The sequence below is a fragment of the Bombina bombina genome, unplaced genomic scaffold (genome assembly GCF_027579735.1).
Source record: "Bombina bombina isolate aBomBom1 unplaced genomic scaffold, aBomBom1.pri scaffold_557, whole genome shotgun sequence".
Classification (NCBI taxonomy): domain Eukaryota; kingdom Metazoa; phylum Chordata; class Amphibia; order Anura; family Bombinatoridae; genus Bombina; species Bombina bombina.
The window spans coordinates 306,905-325,010 of NW_026512149.1; the positions used below are offsets into that span (position 1 = coordinate 306,905).

Genomic DNA, 18,106 nt, shown 5'->3' on the forward strand with positions numbered 1-18,106 from the left:
AAACTCATAACTACTGACTTTCAGTTTACGGTACGAATCTTGACGGTATCGGGTGTACCGCTCACTTTTTTGCCGGACAGGTAAACTCGTAATACCGGCGCTATGGAAGTCCCATTGAAAAATTACTTTTTAAAAGCTGCGGTAGTTACGTTGCGTTATGGCCAAAATAGTGTGCGGTACACCTATACCTGCAAAACTCGTAATAGCAGTGGTAGTGAAAAAGAGCCATAACAATGCTTTTTCACTCATACCGCAAAACTCGTAATCTAGCCGATTGTTTGGTTAGATAAAATAATTAAACCAGAAAAAAAGCCAATTATTGGCCTAATTTGACTAATGAGAAAACAGTTACCATACTTAAATGAGTTAGGTTTTTTTTATTGTCATATTTTTGTCAGCTTCGAGATGAACTCCAGGTAAAGGGTCTCCAAAAATTAGTCATCAGAACCCACTGACAAGCTAGATTTTAAAGCCAAAATATATAATCAGCTGCTTAGTAGTTAGTTTGATATACTACAGAGATATGTAGAGATTTTTAAAAACATTTTAAATTAATAATTTCTACTAAATTGGCTGCAAGAAATAAGAACATAGGTATGATTTTTTTTCACCACTTTTAAATATACGAACTACAGTTCAATTTCTTTCAACTGGAAAGGAAGAGTATCCATAACCAGGAGTCAGCTCGTAGGCTAAGTAAATTCCAGCCTAGAAACAAAGAAACAGATTTTGAAAGTGGATAAGAACCATAGGCCCAACAAGTTTGTCCAATATTTCATAAAAGTATAATCTTATCATGTTTGTAGGATAGCTTTATGCTTATCCCTGGCATTATTGAAGTCCCCTACAGTGTTAGTCATTACCACCTCTTGTATAAGATATAAATGTGTATTAATGTGTTTATATGTGTATATGTATGTGTGCATGTAAAAATACATATTTAAACATATAAATACACATACAGTATATACATACATATAGGAGCACTTTTTTTTATTAAAACACTTTGTCATATACCATATCCCTTTTAACCCTTTTAAAATATTTTTATTAATATTTATATGATATATTTTTATTAATAAGTGTATATATGTGTTTAATACTTTATTTTAATGTGTTTTGGCTGTGTTTTGTACAATTTTTTTAACCCTTACGCCTCGAGCGCATGCTATAACTTTCAGCTTGTAATACCAGCACAAATTAGCTTGCTATAGGTTGTGCTTGAGCAAAGACGAGCATGCTAAACCATCTCACTTTAACATGCTTTACCATGGAGTTGTAATATCAAAGTTGCTGTCTAAGTTTAGTGCAGTTCATCGATATTTTTTTATTGCAGCTCGTTATTATTAGCTGGTATTTTTAAAGTTTAGATCAGTGTAGATAATAAAGAAAAATATAGAAATTTCAAGTGCATGTTATGTTGAAGCACTTAACTATGTTGAATGTAATTATAAAGAAATGATAATTTAAAATTAATTCTCTCATCGTATGTTTCTGAGTTCTGTCTAATTATTTAAACAAACGTAGTCTAATTATCACGGCCGTTATATTTTTCCTGTGAAAGGTGGCAACCCTATCCTCAAGCTGTATGTCGGAGTATGGAGAAGTTGCAGATTATTACCATTTATGTTTGTCTTCCCGTATAATTATTGAATAAGAACAGTTTAAGAGCAGGATAAGTGTACGGTAGATGTTTTTGGAAAATTGGTTTAATATCACATACCCATTTGCTCCTGATTTGGTTATTTTACATTTGTTTCCTATATATGGAGATAAAATATGGTTATCAAATTCTAATGGCAATTAAAGTCTGGATTATTTTATTGTATAATAGTTTATAACTGTAATACAATTACAAAGAATTAAACATTATTAATATTTAAATTTAATAGGATGTTTCACAACATGGATGCTAAAATGTATCTATTTTTTTTAAAGGAATCACTGATTTCTGTTTTATATTACAGATCTTGAGTACAAGAAATTTTTGGAGAACTACTGTGCAGAGGAGGAAAAAATTTGTGCAAATCCAGAGACTTTACTGGGAGAAATTGAAGCAAAGACAAAGGAGCTTATTGGTCTGTTTGACAAACGAGAATGTTTATTGTCATTAATGATCTAAAACAGGGATGCCCAAACTTTTCATTCAAATACTATAAATAGAAAAAAAAATACTATATATATATATATATATATATATATATAGAGAGAGAGAGAGTTTTACACACACACATATTAAAGCTTAACAAATTCATGGTGCCAGGGGCCTCAATAATTGTTTCTTGGTCCTGTTTTGCCCCTGATTTATCTACTTCCATACATCCTGACCACAGTTTAGACCGCACATTCTCTCCTTATTTTAAGCAGCATTACACTTTGAATCTGGCTCAGTACAATGAGAATTGGGACTTGACCCCTGGCAATAAAGCGGGAGTATGCTATGCAACAGTGATTTAACCTCTTGATTACCCATATGTGTTTGTGGTAGTTAAGGGGTTAAGTCACTGCTATATAAAAACAAACACTATGAAATTAAATGATACTCACTCATGGACAATAAGCAGGGAAAAGGCTAAAAACATAAAATGTAGTTTTTTATCTGGCATGTTATTGGTTCTAAGGACTATAATTGAAGAACCTGGTCTACAGTACAACATTTATGTTACTAGCTAAGCTTGACCACTGCCTATGTATGTATGTATGTATGTATATATATATATATATATGAGAAGTCAAATGGCCAGTGCATGATGTAGATAGAAATCTCGAAAATATGTGTCTGGGAAATTTTGAGAGCATGTGGTCTTCTGGGTCAGAAAAAGGGAGAGGTTGGATTTTTTTGCTGCCCTTCCTGGGATGAGCACAATTTTGTTGATTAAAGATTATGAAGGCTTAGTAAATAAAGAGATAATCAGAAGAAAAAAATTAGAAGGTGGTCATTGCAATACATTTTGGCTGGTTGTGGGTGACACTATAAAGAAGTGAGAGGGAGAAGGAGGATTCAGCTGATGATGAAAAGTGAGGAAAACAATCCCCCCCTCTTACTTTAACTGAATCAGAAAACAATCTTTTCATGTGCTTTGCAATTTTTGAATATTATTAATATTTTTTTTTTAATTTGTTGCCTCTTTTTAGCCAGAAGAACAACACCACTGTTAGAATTCATAAAAAACAGAAAACTAGAGAAGCAGGTAAGCTTTAAAGGTGTGTATATATATATATATATGTGTATATATATATATATATATATATAAAACCATGCAAAGCAAATGTTTCATACGCATGTAAAAACTGTAATCTTGTTAACAAACGTTTTTCTGTTTTGTAAATCCAGAGCAAATCAATGACTCCGTTAACACCCACTAGCAGTCCGCGGCCACATGTTTATTAAAGGAATAGTTTAGTCAAAATTAAACTTTCTTGATTCAGATAGAACATGCCTTTTTAGGCAACTTTCTAATTTACTCCTATTATTAATTTTTCTTAGTTCTTTTGTTATCTTTATTTGAAAAAGCAAGAATTTAAGCTTAGGAGCCGGCCCATTTTTAGTTCAGCACCTAGGTAGCACTTTCTGATTGGTGTCTAAATGTAGCCACCAATCAGCAAGCACTACCCAGGTGCTGAACCAAAAATGGGCCGCCTCCTAAGCTAAAAAATAAAACTATCAAGAGAACAAAGAAAATGTAATAATAGGAGTAAATTAGAAAGTTGCTTAAAATTGCATGCTCTATCTGAATCATTAAAGTTTAATTTTTACTAGACTATCCCTTTAAATCCTACACTATTCTAAGCAATTGCTGCATAACATGAAAGAGGGTAAAGAAAACTGCAGCATATTTAAGAATGCAATTAACACTCTTCTGGGAGTGGAAAAAGTACAATTTTCATTTCTAAATTACATGAAAAGCAGGTAGTATAAACAATGAAAGTAATTGCAGTGTTTACCAATCTATAAATACATATTTTATGGATGATTTAATTTAGAATTAAATATCTGTTTAAAGTAACAGAAACTTTTGCACCATAAAACTCCAAAAATGTATTTCATAATTCAGCTAGAGAATACAATTTCCTTCCTAAGATAGGGAGAGTCCACGGCTTCATTCCTTACTGTTGGGAAATACAACACTTGGCCACCAGGAGGATGCAAAGACACCCCAGCCAAAGGCTTAAATATCCTTCCCACTTCCTCATTACCCCAGTCATTCTTTGCCTTTCGTCACGTTAGGAGGTGGCAGAGAAGTGTCAGAAGATTTGGAGAGTCCTGAAAGGGGTATCTGCCCTTTTAGATAGGACTGGAGTTTTAAGTAGTCATGTCAACCTCTCAGTGAGAGTATTGATGAAAATTAGAGTCTGGAGATGCATGGAAACCATTCAGACTACTGCTAACAGCTCCTAAGCAATCAGTGTTGACGAGTTTCACTGCCTGCTTTCTTTCACTCAAGTCCATGTCAGGAGCGCTGCTATAAGACTATCACACTTGAGAGGCTGTGTTTTGTTCCACAGCATGGATCCTGGAGGTAAGATCGTTTCAATTTTTACACATAAAACGCTATAACAGGGTCACATTGTGGCTCCTTTATACCTTGATAGGATCCAGGGTTAATATCCTCTAAAGGGGTTTTATTGAACAGTTGGGGTTAATTAATCAGTGTGTTAATTATTTACATGCTGCTTTGTGTGATTTTTTCTTGGGGTGATAGACTGTGTGTTTTCACTTTTAAGTTTCACTTTCGATTTTGAAAGTGTTGCACAGCTTCTATTACTTGCTGTACTTGTAATAACAGGGGAAGTACTGTCTATGTTAATTTTCTCCATTCTGGCTGAGACTTGAACATGAGGAGAGCGTTTACTCTGTTAACTGTCTGGGTCTAGGAGGTGGTGAGTGCCCCCGCCTTTCGGAGTATAAAGGTGCTAGGTTTCTATAATAAAAAACATTTTTATTTGTTTCCTTCTGTGGGTATAACCTGAGCTATGGAGGACGACATGTTAGAAGATACTCCTTCTGTACTAAATCATACCTGTTTATATTGTGAGGAGGCCGTGGTTTTCCCGCCCACTCAATTATGTTTCACATGCCTTAACACCGTCTATGAAGGGAGACAAGCCTGCTAAGGCTCTTAGTCCCTCTGAGCCATCTACCTCTCAGGACTCTTCGTCCTGTAAGATTACTACCCTTGCTACATTATCCACTCCACATGCAGTTCCCCGTAGCACATCTAATCCTCCATCCGGATGGGGCCTTCTTCCTGCGGACTTTGCTGCGCAGCTACAAACGGTGGTGTCTGCGGCCCTCAGTGCATTACCTCGCTCTAACAAACGCAAGAGAACGGTTAAACATAGCTCTCCTGCCCGGAGTCATTTAAATATTTATCGGATTTAGCTATTATGTCCCAGTTATCCGATGATGAGTTAACCTCTGCAGAGGTTGAAATTTCTGGGTCAGAGTCCTTAGCGTCTAAGCCTCCTGCTGCGGAGGAACCGTCCTTTAGATTTAAAATTGAGCACTTGCATTTTTTATTAAAGGAGGTTCTGTCTACGTTAGAGGTTCTAGAGGCCGCGCTGCCTGAAGAACCTATGATACCTAAATTAGACTGAGTTTATGAAGACAGGAACGTTCCTTTGACTTTTCCTGTGCCGTGTTAAGATGGCAAACATTATTAAGAACGAATAGGAAAGAATTGGTTCTTCCTTTTCCCCCTCGTCTACTTTAAAAAAGTTGTTCCCGGTCCCGGACTCTCAACTGGATTTGTGGGGCTCCATTCCTAAGGTGGATGGTGCTATCTCTACGCATGCTAAACGTACTACTATATCTCTTGAAGATAGTTCTTCATTCAGAGAGCCGATGGATAAGAAAATGTAAACATTTCTGAGAAAGATGTTTCAACATACAGGATTTTTGTTTCAACCGGCGGCTGCAGTTGCCGCGGTTGCCAGAGTGGCTACCTACTAGTGCGACTCCTTGTCGGAAATCATTGAGGTGGAGTCTCCCCTCAAGGATATTTAAGACAGAATTAAAGCTCTAAGAATTGCTAATTCTTTTATCTGTGATGCGAACATGCAAATTATTCGCCTAAATGCAAAGGCCTCTGGCGATCTGGTAGAAGTCTTGGTCTGCGGATATGAGTTCTAAGTCCAGACTCGTTTCTCTTCCCTTCAAGGGAAAGATTTTATTTGGTCTAAGCCTGGACTCCATTATTTCTACGCTTACCGGAGGCAAGTGTACCTTCCTACTGCAAAATAAGAAGAACAAGTCTAAGGGACGACAATCTTCTAATTTTCGTTACTTTTGTTCTGACAAATCCTTACGACAACAATCCTCCTCCAAGCCTGAGCAACCCAAGAGTACTTGGAAGCTGGCTCAGTCCTGGAATAAATCCAAGCAGAATAAGAAGCCCGCCGAAAACAAATCAGCATGAAGGGGCTGCCCCCGATTCAGACGCCTGGTTCAAGGACGTACCGGATCCGTGGGTCCTGGAGGTGGTATCTCAGGGATACAATATAGGCTTCAAATCTCATCCGCCAAGGGGCAGATTCCTTCTCTTGAATCTGTCTACCAGACCAGAAAAGAGGGATGCCGTCTCAGACCTTTACAACTGTGCATGCTGAGGCAGTGGAATCATTCAGATCTGTCTCAACAGATTGTATTAGACAACCGGTTGAGAGAATCGCTCTCTTGGTGGCTCTGTCCAGATCATCTGTCATGAGGGACATGCTTCTTAAGACCATCCTGGGAGATTGTGACTACAGACGCTAGCCTATCTTGATGGGGAGCTGTTTGGGGTGCCAGGAAGGCACAGGGGTTGTGGACTCAGGAGGAGTCCTCCCTCCCGATCAATATTTTTGGAACTACGGGCAATCTTCAAGGCCTTGAGGTCTTGGCCACTTCTGGATTTGTCCCAGTTTATCAGATTCCAATCAGACAATATAACCTTGGTGGCTTAAATCAACCATCAGGGGGAAATCTCATATTCTGGAGTGGGCGGAGGCCCACAGCTGTTAGCTGTCAGCGATCCACATTCCGGGTGTGGACAACTGGGAAGCAGATTTTCTCAGCAGGCAATCCTTCCATCCAGGGGAATGGTCTCTCCATCCCCAGGTGTTCGCAGAGATATGTAGCAAGCGAGGGACGCCAGAGATAGATCTCATGGCGTCCCGTCTCAATACCAAGCTACCCAGGTACGGGTTGAGGTCAAGGGATCCTCAAGCGGATCTAATAGATGCACTAGTGCCCTGGAGGTTTAAACTCATATTTCTTTTTCCTCCATTACCACTTCTTCCTCGAGTGGTGGCCCGCATCAAGCAAGAGCGGGTATCAGTAATCCTGATTGCTCCATAGTGGCTGCAAAGGATGTGGCTCGCGGATCTAGTGGGGATGTGCTCATCTCCTCTGTGGAAGTTACCTTGTTGCAGAGACCTGCTGAAACAAGGTCTATTTGTTCATCAAAATCTAGATTCTCTGAGTCTGACTGCATGGAGATTGAACGCTTAGTCTTAGCCAAGAGAGGTTTCTCTGAGAGTGTCATTGATACTCTTATTCAAGCTCGTAAACCAGTTTCTCTGTGTATATACCACAAGGTGTGGAGTTAAGGTTGCCAGGATCTTATCTTTTCTCCAGGATGGGCTGGAGAAGGGCCTTTCCGCTAGTTCCCTGAGGAGACAGATTTTGGCCCTGTCGATTTTATTGCACAAGAGACTGGCTGAGCTTCCAGACTTGCAGTCCTTTGTTAAGGCTTTGATTAGGATCAGACCTGTGTTTAGATCCGTTTGAGTCTCTGCATTCCGTTGATATTAAATTGTTATCTTGGAAGGTTCTCTTTTCATTGGCTATTGCCTCTACGCGCAGTTTCTGAGATCTCTACTTTGCAATGTGAGCCCCATTAACTGATTTTTCATGCAGATACGGAAGTTTTCCATACTAAATTAGGTTTTCTTCCTAAGGTTTTGTCAGATTGCAACATCATTTAGGAGATTGTGGTTCGTTCCTTGTGTCCTAATCCTTCTTCATCGAAGGAACGCTTACTTCACAATTTGGATGTGGTTGGCGGCTTGAAGTTCTATCTTCAGGCTACTAAGGAGTTTAAAAAATCTTCTTCTTTGTTTGTTGTCTATTTGGGGAAGCGTAAGGGGCAGAAGGCTACTGATTTCCCTATCTTTTTGGTTAAGGAGTGTCATCTGCTTAGCTTACGAGACAGCGGGACATCATCCTCCTGAGAGGATAACGGCTTATTCCACTAGAGCAATGGCTTTCTCTTGGGCCTTTAAGAACGAGGCCTCTATGGATCAGATTTGTAAGGGCTACCTGGTCCTCCTTACATACTTTTTCGAACTTTCACAAGTTTGATGTTTTTGCTTCAGCTAAAGCAGCTTTCGGGAGAAAAGTTTTGTAGGCTGTGGTGCCCTCAGAATAGGGTCCACCTCTTCCTTTTTGTTCCCTCCCGTTATTCATTCAGTGTCCTCTGGAGCTTGGGTATAGTTTTACCAACAGTAAGGAATGAAGCCGTGGACTCTTTCTATCTTAGGAAGGAAAATATAATTTATGCTTACCAGATAAATTCCTTTCCTTCCAGATAGGGACAGTTCACAGCCCTCCGCACTTTTTTCTTGTCTATGGGCGGTCCCCTATTATTTATTTTATTTTTCTGGCACCATTTATACCCTAATGTTTCTCCTACTTTTCCTTGTTCCCTCAGCAGAATAACTGGGGTAAAGAGGAAGTGGGAGGGATATTTAAGTCTTTGGCTGGGGTGTCTTTGCTTCCTCCTGGTGGCCAGGTGTTGTATTTCCTAACAGTAAGTAATGAAGCCGTGGACTCTCCCGATCCGGAAGGAAAGGAATTTATCTGGTAAGCATAAATTATGTTTTTAAACAACTTTTCAATTAAAGGGACAGTTTACACAACATTTTCTCCCCCTTAAATTGTTTCCAATAATCCATTTTACCTTCTGGAGTGTATTAAATTGTTTACAAGTAGCTTGTTTACCCTTATTTATGCATTTTAAATTGCTGTTTTAGCCTGTGAAATCCCCACCTACACTGAAAGGATCTATATTGTAGTCTAGGCTATTGACAGGCAATGTAAACACAGCCAGCAGAAGAAATTACACTCTCAAGGCTAGATTACAAAAGGAACTCTAATTTATTGTGCACCCGTAAACGGTCAAATTCGTCCGTTTAAGGGCGCGCAATAAATAACCAACCATTACAAGTAGCTGTTTATTGCTTTTGCAAGCTTGCAGTAGCAATTAGCGCTCTGGTTAATTTTCCAAAAGTGCACCAATAACCCCCAAAATAAAGTATATTTTAGCTTTTTTATTAAAAATAAAATTAGCATTTTGTTTTAATTAAAAAAAAAAAAAAACGCACAAAGAAGTTCTTATCGATTAAAGTTGGTGGGTGTGGGGTATTAGAGAAAAAAAAAAAAGGCACTGAAAAGTGCCTTTACATTGCGGTCTATTCATATACATAGATATTTAAAATTGCTGCCCTTCGTTGCGCTAGGTTCACGGCATGGTTAGACACGGCATGAGTACGAGACTCCCATTGGAGCCTATGAAAGCGCGCTCTCGTGGGCGCAATGCTTCTGTGCAATGCACCTAACTTGTAATACAAGCGCACATTTGCATGCTCTGGTATTACAAAGTGGAGCACAAATATCGCGATAGCGATATTTTGCGCTCCACTTGTAATCTGGCTCTAAATGTTTTAACAGTGATTTAAAGGGACATGGTACATAACATGTGTTGGACTGGAAGAGCTAGAAGTTGTATACAGTGTGTGTGTGTATATGTACGTGTGTATTTATATGTGTGTATGTGTATGTATGTGTGCAGACACATACATACATATATACACATGTACGACACAATTATATGTGTATATAGGCTTTTGTGTGATTTATTACTGCTTTCTATTCTGTACTATTGCAGCACAGCAGCAGAAACGTGATTAAATAATGGGAATCTAGAAAATAATTTTATCTTTCACTCAAAGAGAATACGGGAAGAAAAAAGAGAAGAGAGGAGGCGTCGGGAATTGGAGAAAAAACGCATAAGAGAGGAAGAGAAGAGAAAACGTAGGGAAGAAGAAAGGAGGAAGAGAAAAGAAGCAGACAAGCAAAAGAAAATCATTGAAAAGGAAATACGAATTAAGGTATTAATTTAAAAAAAAAATATTTTAATTAATTTTGACTGAAGGATCTGCAATATCATAATCTACATGTTTATCAAATGCTATGAAATTTGAGTACCATTTTCTTTACTTAACCAGTTTTATAAAGCGTAGAGTCGCCAAATATTCACAAACTATAGTTGTTTTCTCTTGTTAAGTGTATCCAGTCCACGGATCATCCATTACTTATGGGATACAGCACATTCTACTAGAGCTGTGGCTTCCACTTGGGCCTTTAAGAATGAGGCTTCTGTTGAACAGATTTGCAAGGCTGCAACTTGGTCTTCTCTTCATACTTTTTCCAAATTTTACAAATTTGACACTTTTGCTTCTTCGGAGGCTGTTTTTGGGAGAAAGGTTCTTCAGGCAGTGGTTCCTTCCGTATAAAGAGCCTCCGAAGAAGCAAAAGTGTCAAATTTGTAAAATTTGGAAAAAGTATGAAGAGAAGACCAAGTTGCAGCCTTGCAAATCTGTTCAACAGAAGCCTCATTCTTAAAGGCCCAAGTGGAAGCCACAGCTCTAGTAGAATGTGCTGTATCCCATAAGTAATGGATGATCCGTGGACTGGATACACTACAAGAGAAATAAATTTATCAGGTAAGCATAAATTATGTTATTATTATTAGCGTTTATTTGTAAAGCACCACCCTTCTCTTTTTCAACAAATTACAAAATATGTAATACTCATCCACAACAATACAATATTAACAGAGATTTAATGAGAGAGCGCGATAGATAGATAGATAAATAGATAGAGAAGGATTTGATTCCTATTCTAAGGACCTTACAAACAAGAGGTGTCAATTGAAAGAAACAGTATGTATGGGGGTAACCTTGGACGGTAAATCATAGTTGGGTTGACAGTGAGAAGACCTATCCAGAAGGAAACTGGTGAGTATAGTTACATAGAATGTGTTGATGAGAAGAAGCTCAGCTTCCCTGCATAGAGTACGTGCAACACAAACAAATTATTGGTTATGGAAGACAAAAAAGGAATATTTACAGAACATCTGAAAACAAGGGTGAAGGTATTGAGTAAGATGCTGATTGCTAAAACTGAGAACAAAAAGTCAGCATATTTCTCCAACATAGGTGTGTCCGGTCCACGGCGTCATCCTTACTTGTGGGATATTCTCTTCCCCAACAGGAAATGGCAAAGAGCCCAGCAAAGCTGGTCACATGATCCCTCCTAGGCTCCGCCCTCCCCAGTCATTCTCTTTGCCGTTGTACAGGCAACATCTCCACGGAGATGGCTTAGAGTTTTTTAGTGTTTAACTGTAGTTTTTATTATTCAATCAAGAGTTTGTTATTTTAAAATAGTGCTGGTATGTACTATTTACTCTGAAACAGAAAAGAGATGAAGATTTCTGTTTGTAAGAGGAAAATGATTTTAGCAACCGTTACTAAAATCGATGGCTGTTTCCACACAGGACTGTTGAGAGGAATTAACTTCAGTTGGGGGAACAGTGAGCAGACTTTTGCTGCTTGAGGTATGACACATTCTAACAAGACGATGTAATGCTGGAAGCTGTCATTTTCCCTATGGGATCCGGTAAGCCATTTTTATTACAGAAAGAAAAAAAGGGCTTCACAAGGGCTTTTAAGACTGTAGACATTTTCTGGGCTAAATCGATTTATATATAAGCATATTTTATACTCCATAGCCTTGAGGAATTATTTTAATCTTGGGAATTATGTAAAATAACCGGCAGGCACTGTATTGGACACCTTATTCTCTAGGGGCTTTCCCTAATCATAGGCAGAGTCTCATTTTCGCGCCTCTATTGCGCACTTGTTTTTGGGAAGCATGACATGCAGATGCATGTGTGAGGAGCTCTGATACATAGAAAAGACTTTCTGAAGGCGTCATTTGGTATTGTATTCCCCTTTGGGCTTGGTTGGGTCTCAGCAAAGCAGATACCAGGGACTGTAAAGGGGTTAAATACAAAAACGGCTCCGGTTCCGTTATTTTAAGGGTTAAAGCTTCCAAATTTGGTGTGCAATACTTTTAAGGCTTTAAGACACTGTGGTGAAATTTTGGTGAATTTTGAACAATTCCTTCATACTTTTTCACAATTGCAGTAATAAAGTGTGTTCAGTTTAAAATTTAAAGTGACAGTAACGGTTTATTTTAAAACGTTTTTTGTACTTTGTTATCAAGTTTATGCCTGTTTAACATGTCTGAACTACCAGATAGACTGTGTTCTGAATGTGGGGAAGCCAAGGTTCCTTCTCATTTAAATAGATGTGATTTATGTGACACAAAATTTAGAGAAAATGATGCCCAAGATGATTCCTCAAGTGAGGGGAGTAAGCATGGTACTGCATCATCCCCTCCTTCGTCTACACCAGTCTTGCCCACACAGGAGGCCCCTAGTACATCTAGTGCGCCAATACTCCTTACTATGCAACAATTAACGGCTGTAATGGATAATTCTATCAAAAACATTTTAGCCAAAATGCCCACTTATCAGCGAAAGCGCGACTGCTCTGTTTTAGAAAATACTGAAGAGCATGAGGACGCTGATGATATTGGTTCTGAAGTGCCCCTACACCAGTCTGAGGGGGCCAGGGAGGTTTTGTCTGAGGGAGAAATTTCAGATTCAGGGAAAATTTCTCAACAAGCAGAACCTGATGTGATTACATTTAAATTTAAATTGGAACATCTCCGCGCTCTGCTTAAGGAGGTGTTATCTACTCTGGATGATTGTGAGAATTTGGTCATTCCAGAGAAATTATGTAAAATGGACAAGTTCTTAGAGGTCCCGGGGCCCCCCGAAGCTTTTCCTATACCCAAGCGGGTGGCGGACATTGTAAATAAAGAATGGGACAGGCCCGGTATACCTTTCGTCCCTCCCCCCATTTTTAAGAAATTGTTTCCTATGGTCGACCCCAGAAAGGACTTATGGCAGACAGTCCCCAAGGTCGAGGGGGCGGTTTCTACTCTAAACAAACGCACCACTATACCCATAGAAGATAGTTGTGCTTTCAAAGATCCTATGGATAAAAAATTAGAGGGTTTGCTTAAAAAGATGTTTGTTCAGCAAGGTTACCTTCTACAACCAATTTCATGCATTGTTCCTGTCACTACAGCAGCGTGTTTCTGGTTCGATGAACTAGAAAAGGCGCTCAATAATAATTCTTCTTATGAGGAGATTATGGACAGAATTCATGCTCTCAAATTGGCTAATTCTTTCACCCTAGACGCCACTTTGCAATTGGCTAGGTTAACGGCGAAAAATTCTGGTTTTGCTATTGTGGCGCGCAGAGCGCTTTGGCTAAAATCTTGGTCAGCGGATGCGTCTTCCAAGAACAAATTGCTTAACATTCCTTTCAAGGGGAAAACGCTGTTTGGCCCTGACTTGAAAGAGATTATTTCTGATATCACTGGGGGCAAGGGCCACGCCCTTCCTCAGGATAGGTCTTTCAAGGCCAAAAATAAACCTAATTTTCGTCCCTTTCGCAGAAACGGACCAGCCCCAAGTGCTACGTCCTCTAAGCAAGAGGGTAATACTTCTCAAGCCAAGCCAGCCTGGAGGCCAATGCAAGGCTGGAACAAAGGAAAGCAGGCCAAGAAACCTGCCACTGCTACCAAGACAGCATGAGATGTTGGCCCCCGATCCGGGACCGGATCTGGTGGGGGGCAGACTCTCTCTCTTCGCTCAGGCTTGGGCAAGAGATGTTCTGGATCCTTGGGCGCTAGAAATAGTCTCCCAAGGTTATCTTCTGGAATTCAAGGGGCTTCCCCCAAGGGGGAGGTTCCACAGGTCTCAATTGTCTTCAGACCACATAAAAAGACAGGCATTCTTACATTGTGTAGAAGACCTGTTAAAAATGGGAGTGATTCATCCTGTTCCATTAGGAGAACAAGGGATGGGGTTCTACTCCAATCTGTTCGTAGTTCCCAAAAAAGAGGGAACCTTCAGACCAATCTTAGATCTCAAGATCCTAAACAAGTTTCTCAAGGTTCCATCGTTCAAAATGGAAACCATTCGAACAATTCTTCCTTCCATCCAGGAAGGTCAATTCATGACCACGGTGGATTTAAAGGATGCGTATCTACATATTCCTATCCACAAGGAACATCATCGGTTCCTAAGGTTCGCATTCCTGGACAAGCATTACCAGTTTGTGGCACTTCCGTTCGGATTAGCCACTGCTCCAAGAATTTTCACAAAGGTACTAGGGTCCCTTCTAGCGGTGCTAAGACCAAGGGGCATTGCAGTAGTACCTTACTTGGACGACATTCTGATTCAAGCGTCGTCCCTTCCACAAGCAAAGGCCCACACGGACATTGTCCTGGCCTTTCTCAGATCTCACGGGTGGAAAGTGAACGTAGAAAAAAGTTCTCTATCTCCGTCAACAAGGGTTCCCTTCTTGGGAACAATAATAGACTCTTTAGAAATGAGGATTTTTCTGACAGAGGCCAGAAAATCAAAACTTCTAAACTCTTGTCAAATACTTCATTCTGTTCCTCTTCCTTCCATAGCGCAGTGCATGGAAGTAATAGGTTTGATGGTAGCGGCAATGGACATAGTTCATTTTGCGCGAATTCATCTAAGACCATTACAACTGTGCATGCTCAGTCAGTGGAATGGGGACTATACAGACTTGTCTCCGACGATACAAGTAGATCAGAGGACCAGAGATTCACTCAGTTGGTGGCTGTCCCTGGACAACCTGTCACAGGGGATGAGCTTCCGCAGACCAGAGTGGGTCATTGTCACGACCGACGCCAGTCTAGTGGGCTGGGGCGCGGTCTGGGGACCCCTGAAAGCGCAGGGTCTTTGGTCTCGGGAAGAATCTACTCTCCCGATAAATATTCTGGAACTGAGAGCGATTTTCAATGCTCTCAAGGCTTGGCCTCAGCTAGCAAAGACCAAGTTCATACGGTTTCAATCAGACAACATGACGACTGTTGCGTACATCAACCATCAGGGGGGAACAAGGAGTTCCCTGGCGATGGAAGAAGTGACCAAAATCATTCAATGGGCGGAGACTCACTCCTGCCACTTGTCTGCAATCCACATTCCAGGAGTGGAAAACTGGGAAGCGGATTTTCTGAGTCGTCAGACATTTCATCCGGGGGAGTGGGAACTCCATCCGAAAATTTTTGCCCAAATCACTCAACTGTGGGGCATTCCAGACATGGATCTGATGGCCTCTCGTCAGAACTTCAAGGTTCCTTGCTACGGGTCCAGATCCAGGGATCCCAAGGCGACTCTAGTAGATGCACTAGTAGCACCTTGGACCTTCAAACTAGCTTATGCATTCCCGCCGTTTCCTCTCATCCCCAGGCTGGTAGCCAGGATCAATCAGGAGAGGGCATCGGTGATCTTGATAGCTCCTGCGTGGCCACGCAGGACTTGGTATGCAGACCTGGTGAATATGTCATCGGCTCCACCATGGAAGCTACCTTTGAGACGAGACCTTCTTGTTCAAGGTCCGTTCGAACATCCGAATCTGGTCTCACTCCAACTGACTGCTTGGAGATTGAACGCTTGATCTTATCAAAGCGAGGGTTCTCAGATTCTGTCATTGATACTCTTGTTCAGGCCAGAAAGCCTGTAACTAGAAAAATCTACCACAAAATATGGAAAAAATATATCTATTGGTGTGAATCTAAAGGATTCCCTTGGGACAAGATAAAAATTCCTAAGATTCTATCCTTTCTTCAAGAGGGTTTGGAGAAAGGATTATCTGCAAGTTCTTTGAAAGGACAGATTTCTGCCTTGTCTGTGTTACTTCACAAAAAGCTGGCAGCTGTGCCAGATGTTCAAGCCTTTGTTCAGGCTCTGGTTAGAATCAAGCCTGTTTACAAACCTTTGACTCCTCCTTGGAGTCTCAATTTAGTTCTTTCAGTTCTTCAGGGGGTTCCGTTTGAACCCTTACATTCCGTTGATATTAAGTTATTATCTTGGAAAGTTTTGTTTTTGGTTGCAATTTCTTCTGCTAGAAGAGTTTCAGAATTATCTGCTCTGCAGTGTTCTCCTCCTTATCTGGTGTTCCATGCAGATAAGGTGGTTCTGCGTACTAAACCTGGTTTTCTTCCGAAAGTTGTTTCTAACAAAAACATTAACCAGGAGATAGTCGTGCCTTCTTTGTGTCCGAATCCAGTTTCAATGAAGGAACGTTTGTTGCACAATTTGGATGTTGTTCGTGCTCTAAAATTCTATTTAGATGCTACAAAGGATTTTAGACAAACATCTTCCTTGTTTGTTGTTTATTCTGGTAAAAGGAGAGGTCAAAAAGCAACTTCTACCTCTCTCTCTTTTTGGATTAAAAGCATCATCAGATTGGCTTACGAGACTGCCGGACGGCAGCCTCCTGAAAGAATCACAGCTCATTCCACTAGGGCTGTGGCTTCCACATGGGCCTTCAAGAACGAGGCTTCTGTTGATCAGATATGTAAGGCAGCGACTTGGTCTTCACTGCACACTTTTACTAAATTTTACAAGTTTGATACTTTTGCTTCTTCTGAGGCTATTTTTGGGAGAAAGGTTTTGCAAGCCGTGGTGCCTTCCATCTAGGTGACCTGATTTGCTCCCTCCCTTCATCCGTGTCCTAAAGCTTTGGTATTGGTTCCCACAAGTAAGGATGACGCCGTGGTCCGGACACACCTATGTTGGAGAAAACAGAATTTATGTTTACCTGATAAATTACTTTCTCCAACGGTGTGTCCGGTCCACGGCCCGCCCTGGTTTTTTAATCAGGTCTGATAATTTATTTTCTTTAACTACAGTCACCACGGTATCATATGGTTTCTCCTATGCAAATATTCCTCCTTTACGTCGGTCGAATGACTGGGGAGGGCGGAGCCTAGGAGGGATCATGTGACCAGCTTTGCTGGGCTCTTTGCCATTTCCTGTTGGGGAAGAGAATATCCCACAAGTAAGGATGACGCCGTGGACCGGACACACCGTTGGAGAAAGTAATTTATCAGGTAAACATAAATTCTGTTTTTTCCTAGTGGCTGAAGTTTATTGATAGGCTCATACTGTACAAATATGTATAATACATGCTGCATTGTGTATGAATTATTTAACTCAAGAATAACACTCGGCATTTCTGTAGTTTGCTTTAATAAAGCGTTAACGTAATATCATTTTCCTTAGCTTCTCAAGAAACCTGAAAAAGGGGATGAGGCTGTCAGTGAAAAGTGTGAGAAAATAGAAGAGACTGAAGCTGAAGAAGCAAAATGGGAAAAGTCACCTGTATCTGCAAATATAAAAGTACGACCATTTGAAAGCTTTGTCAAGGAACTCAAAGAAAAGTAAGTTGTTTTATATGTTTAAAGGAGTATGCATAACTGTCTTTTTGTTTTGGGGGGGGGGGGGGTCAGGGTCTGAGCTAGTAGAAAGTGCATACCATGGACATGTATTTTATATAAAATGTAGCCTTAACATATGGTTCAAAACAAGGAAGGTGTCCACATGCATGATTAAGAGGTGTTAACCTCGAAACGTTGCTAACTTATATGTCCTAATAAAGATTATTTCTACTATTGGAGAGCTGTGGACACCTTCCTTGTTTTGGACTACTACTTGGTGAAGGGGCAGTTCACCTGTCTTCACGGGCACTCCATTCCTTTGGTGCTGTTCTACATTTGTTTCTTAACATATGGTTGTTAGTAGGAAGTGGCTTTGGTGTTGGTAAGCATAATAATAAAAATAAAAGCACAGACACAACTAACAATGGAAATTCCAGCCCTGTCTCCATCATGCCTAAATAGTTAATCATTTTTCTTTGATAAGGTGGTGAGAGTATGGGATTTAACTCCTTGCCAATAGGTAGAGGCAAAGATAACCAACACACCAAAAGCTTTTAATCCCTCCCACCTCTCTGATATCTCAGTCTTATCTTTGCCTCTACAGGAGAATGTGAAGAATAGAGGTGCACCAGAGTCTTCATTGACAGGGGTTCCCAGACTGAAGAC

At 40.3% G+C, this 18,106-nt stretch overlaps 1 protein-coding gene across 1 annotated transcript in view; it reads left to right on the forward strand.

Moving 5' to 3' along the window:
• LOC128644145 (uncharacterized) overlaps positions 1-17,443 on the forward strand; it is a gene marked incomplete at its 3' end in the record, with an annotated part of 268,123 nt that extends 250,680 nt beyond the window's left edge. Inside the window, exons 7-10 of the mRNA XM_053696855.1 lie at positions 1,968-2,078; positions 3,136-3,191; positions 9,994-10,152; positions 17,286-17,443. Coding sequence (XP_053552830.1) covers positions 1,968-2,078; positions 3,136-3,191; positions 9,994-10,152; positions 17,286-17,443 — 484 coding nt within the window. The remainder of the gene's footprint in view (positions 1-1,967; positions 2,079-3,135; positions 3,192-9,993; positions 10,153-17,285) is intronic.
• Positions 17,444-18,106: the final 663 nt, after the last annotated feature.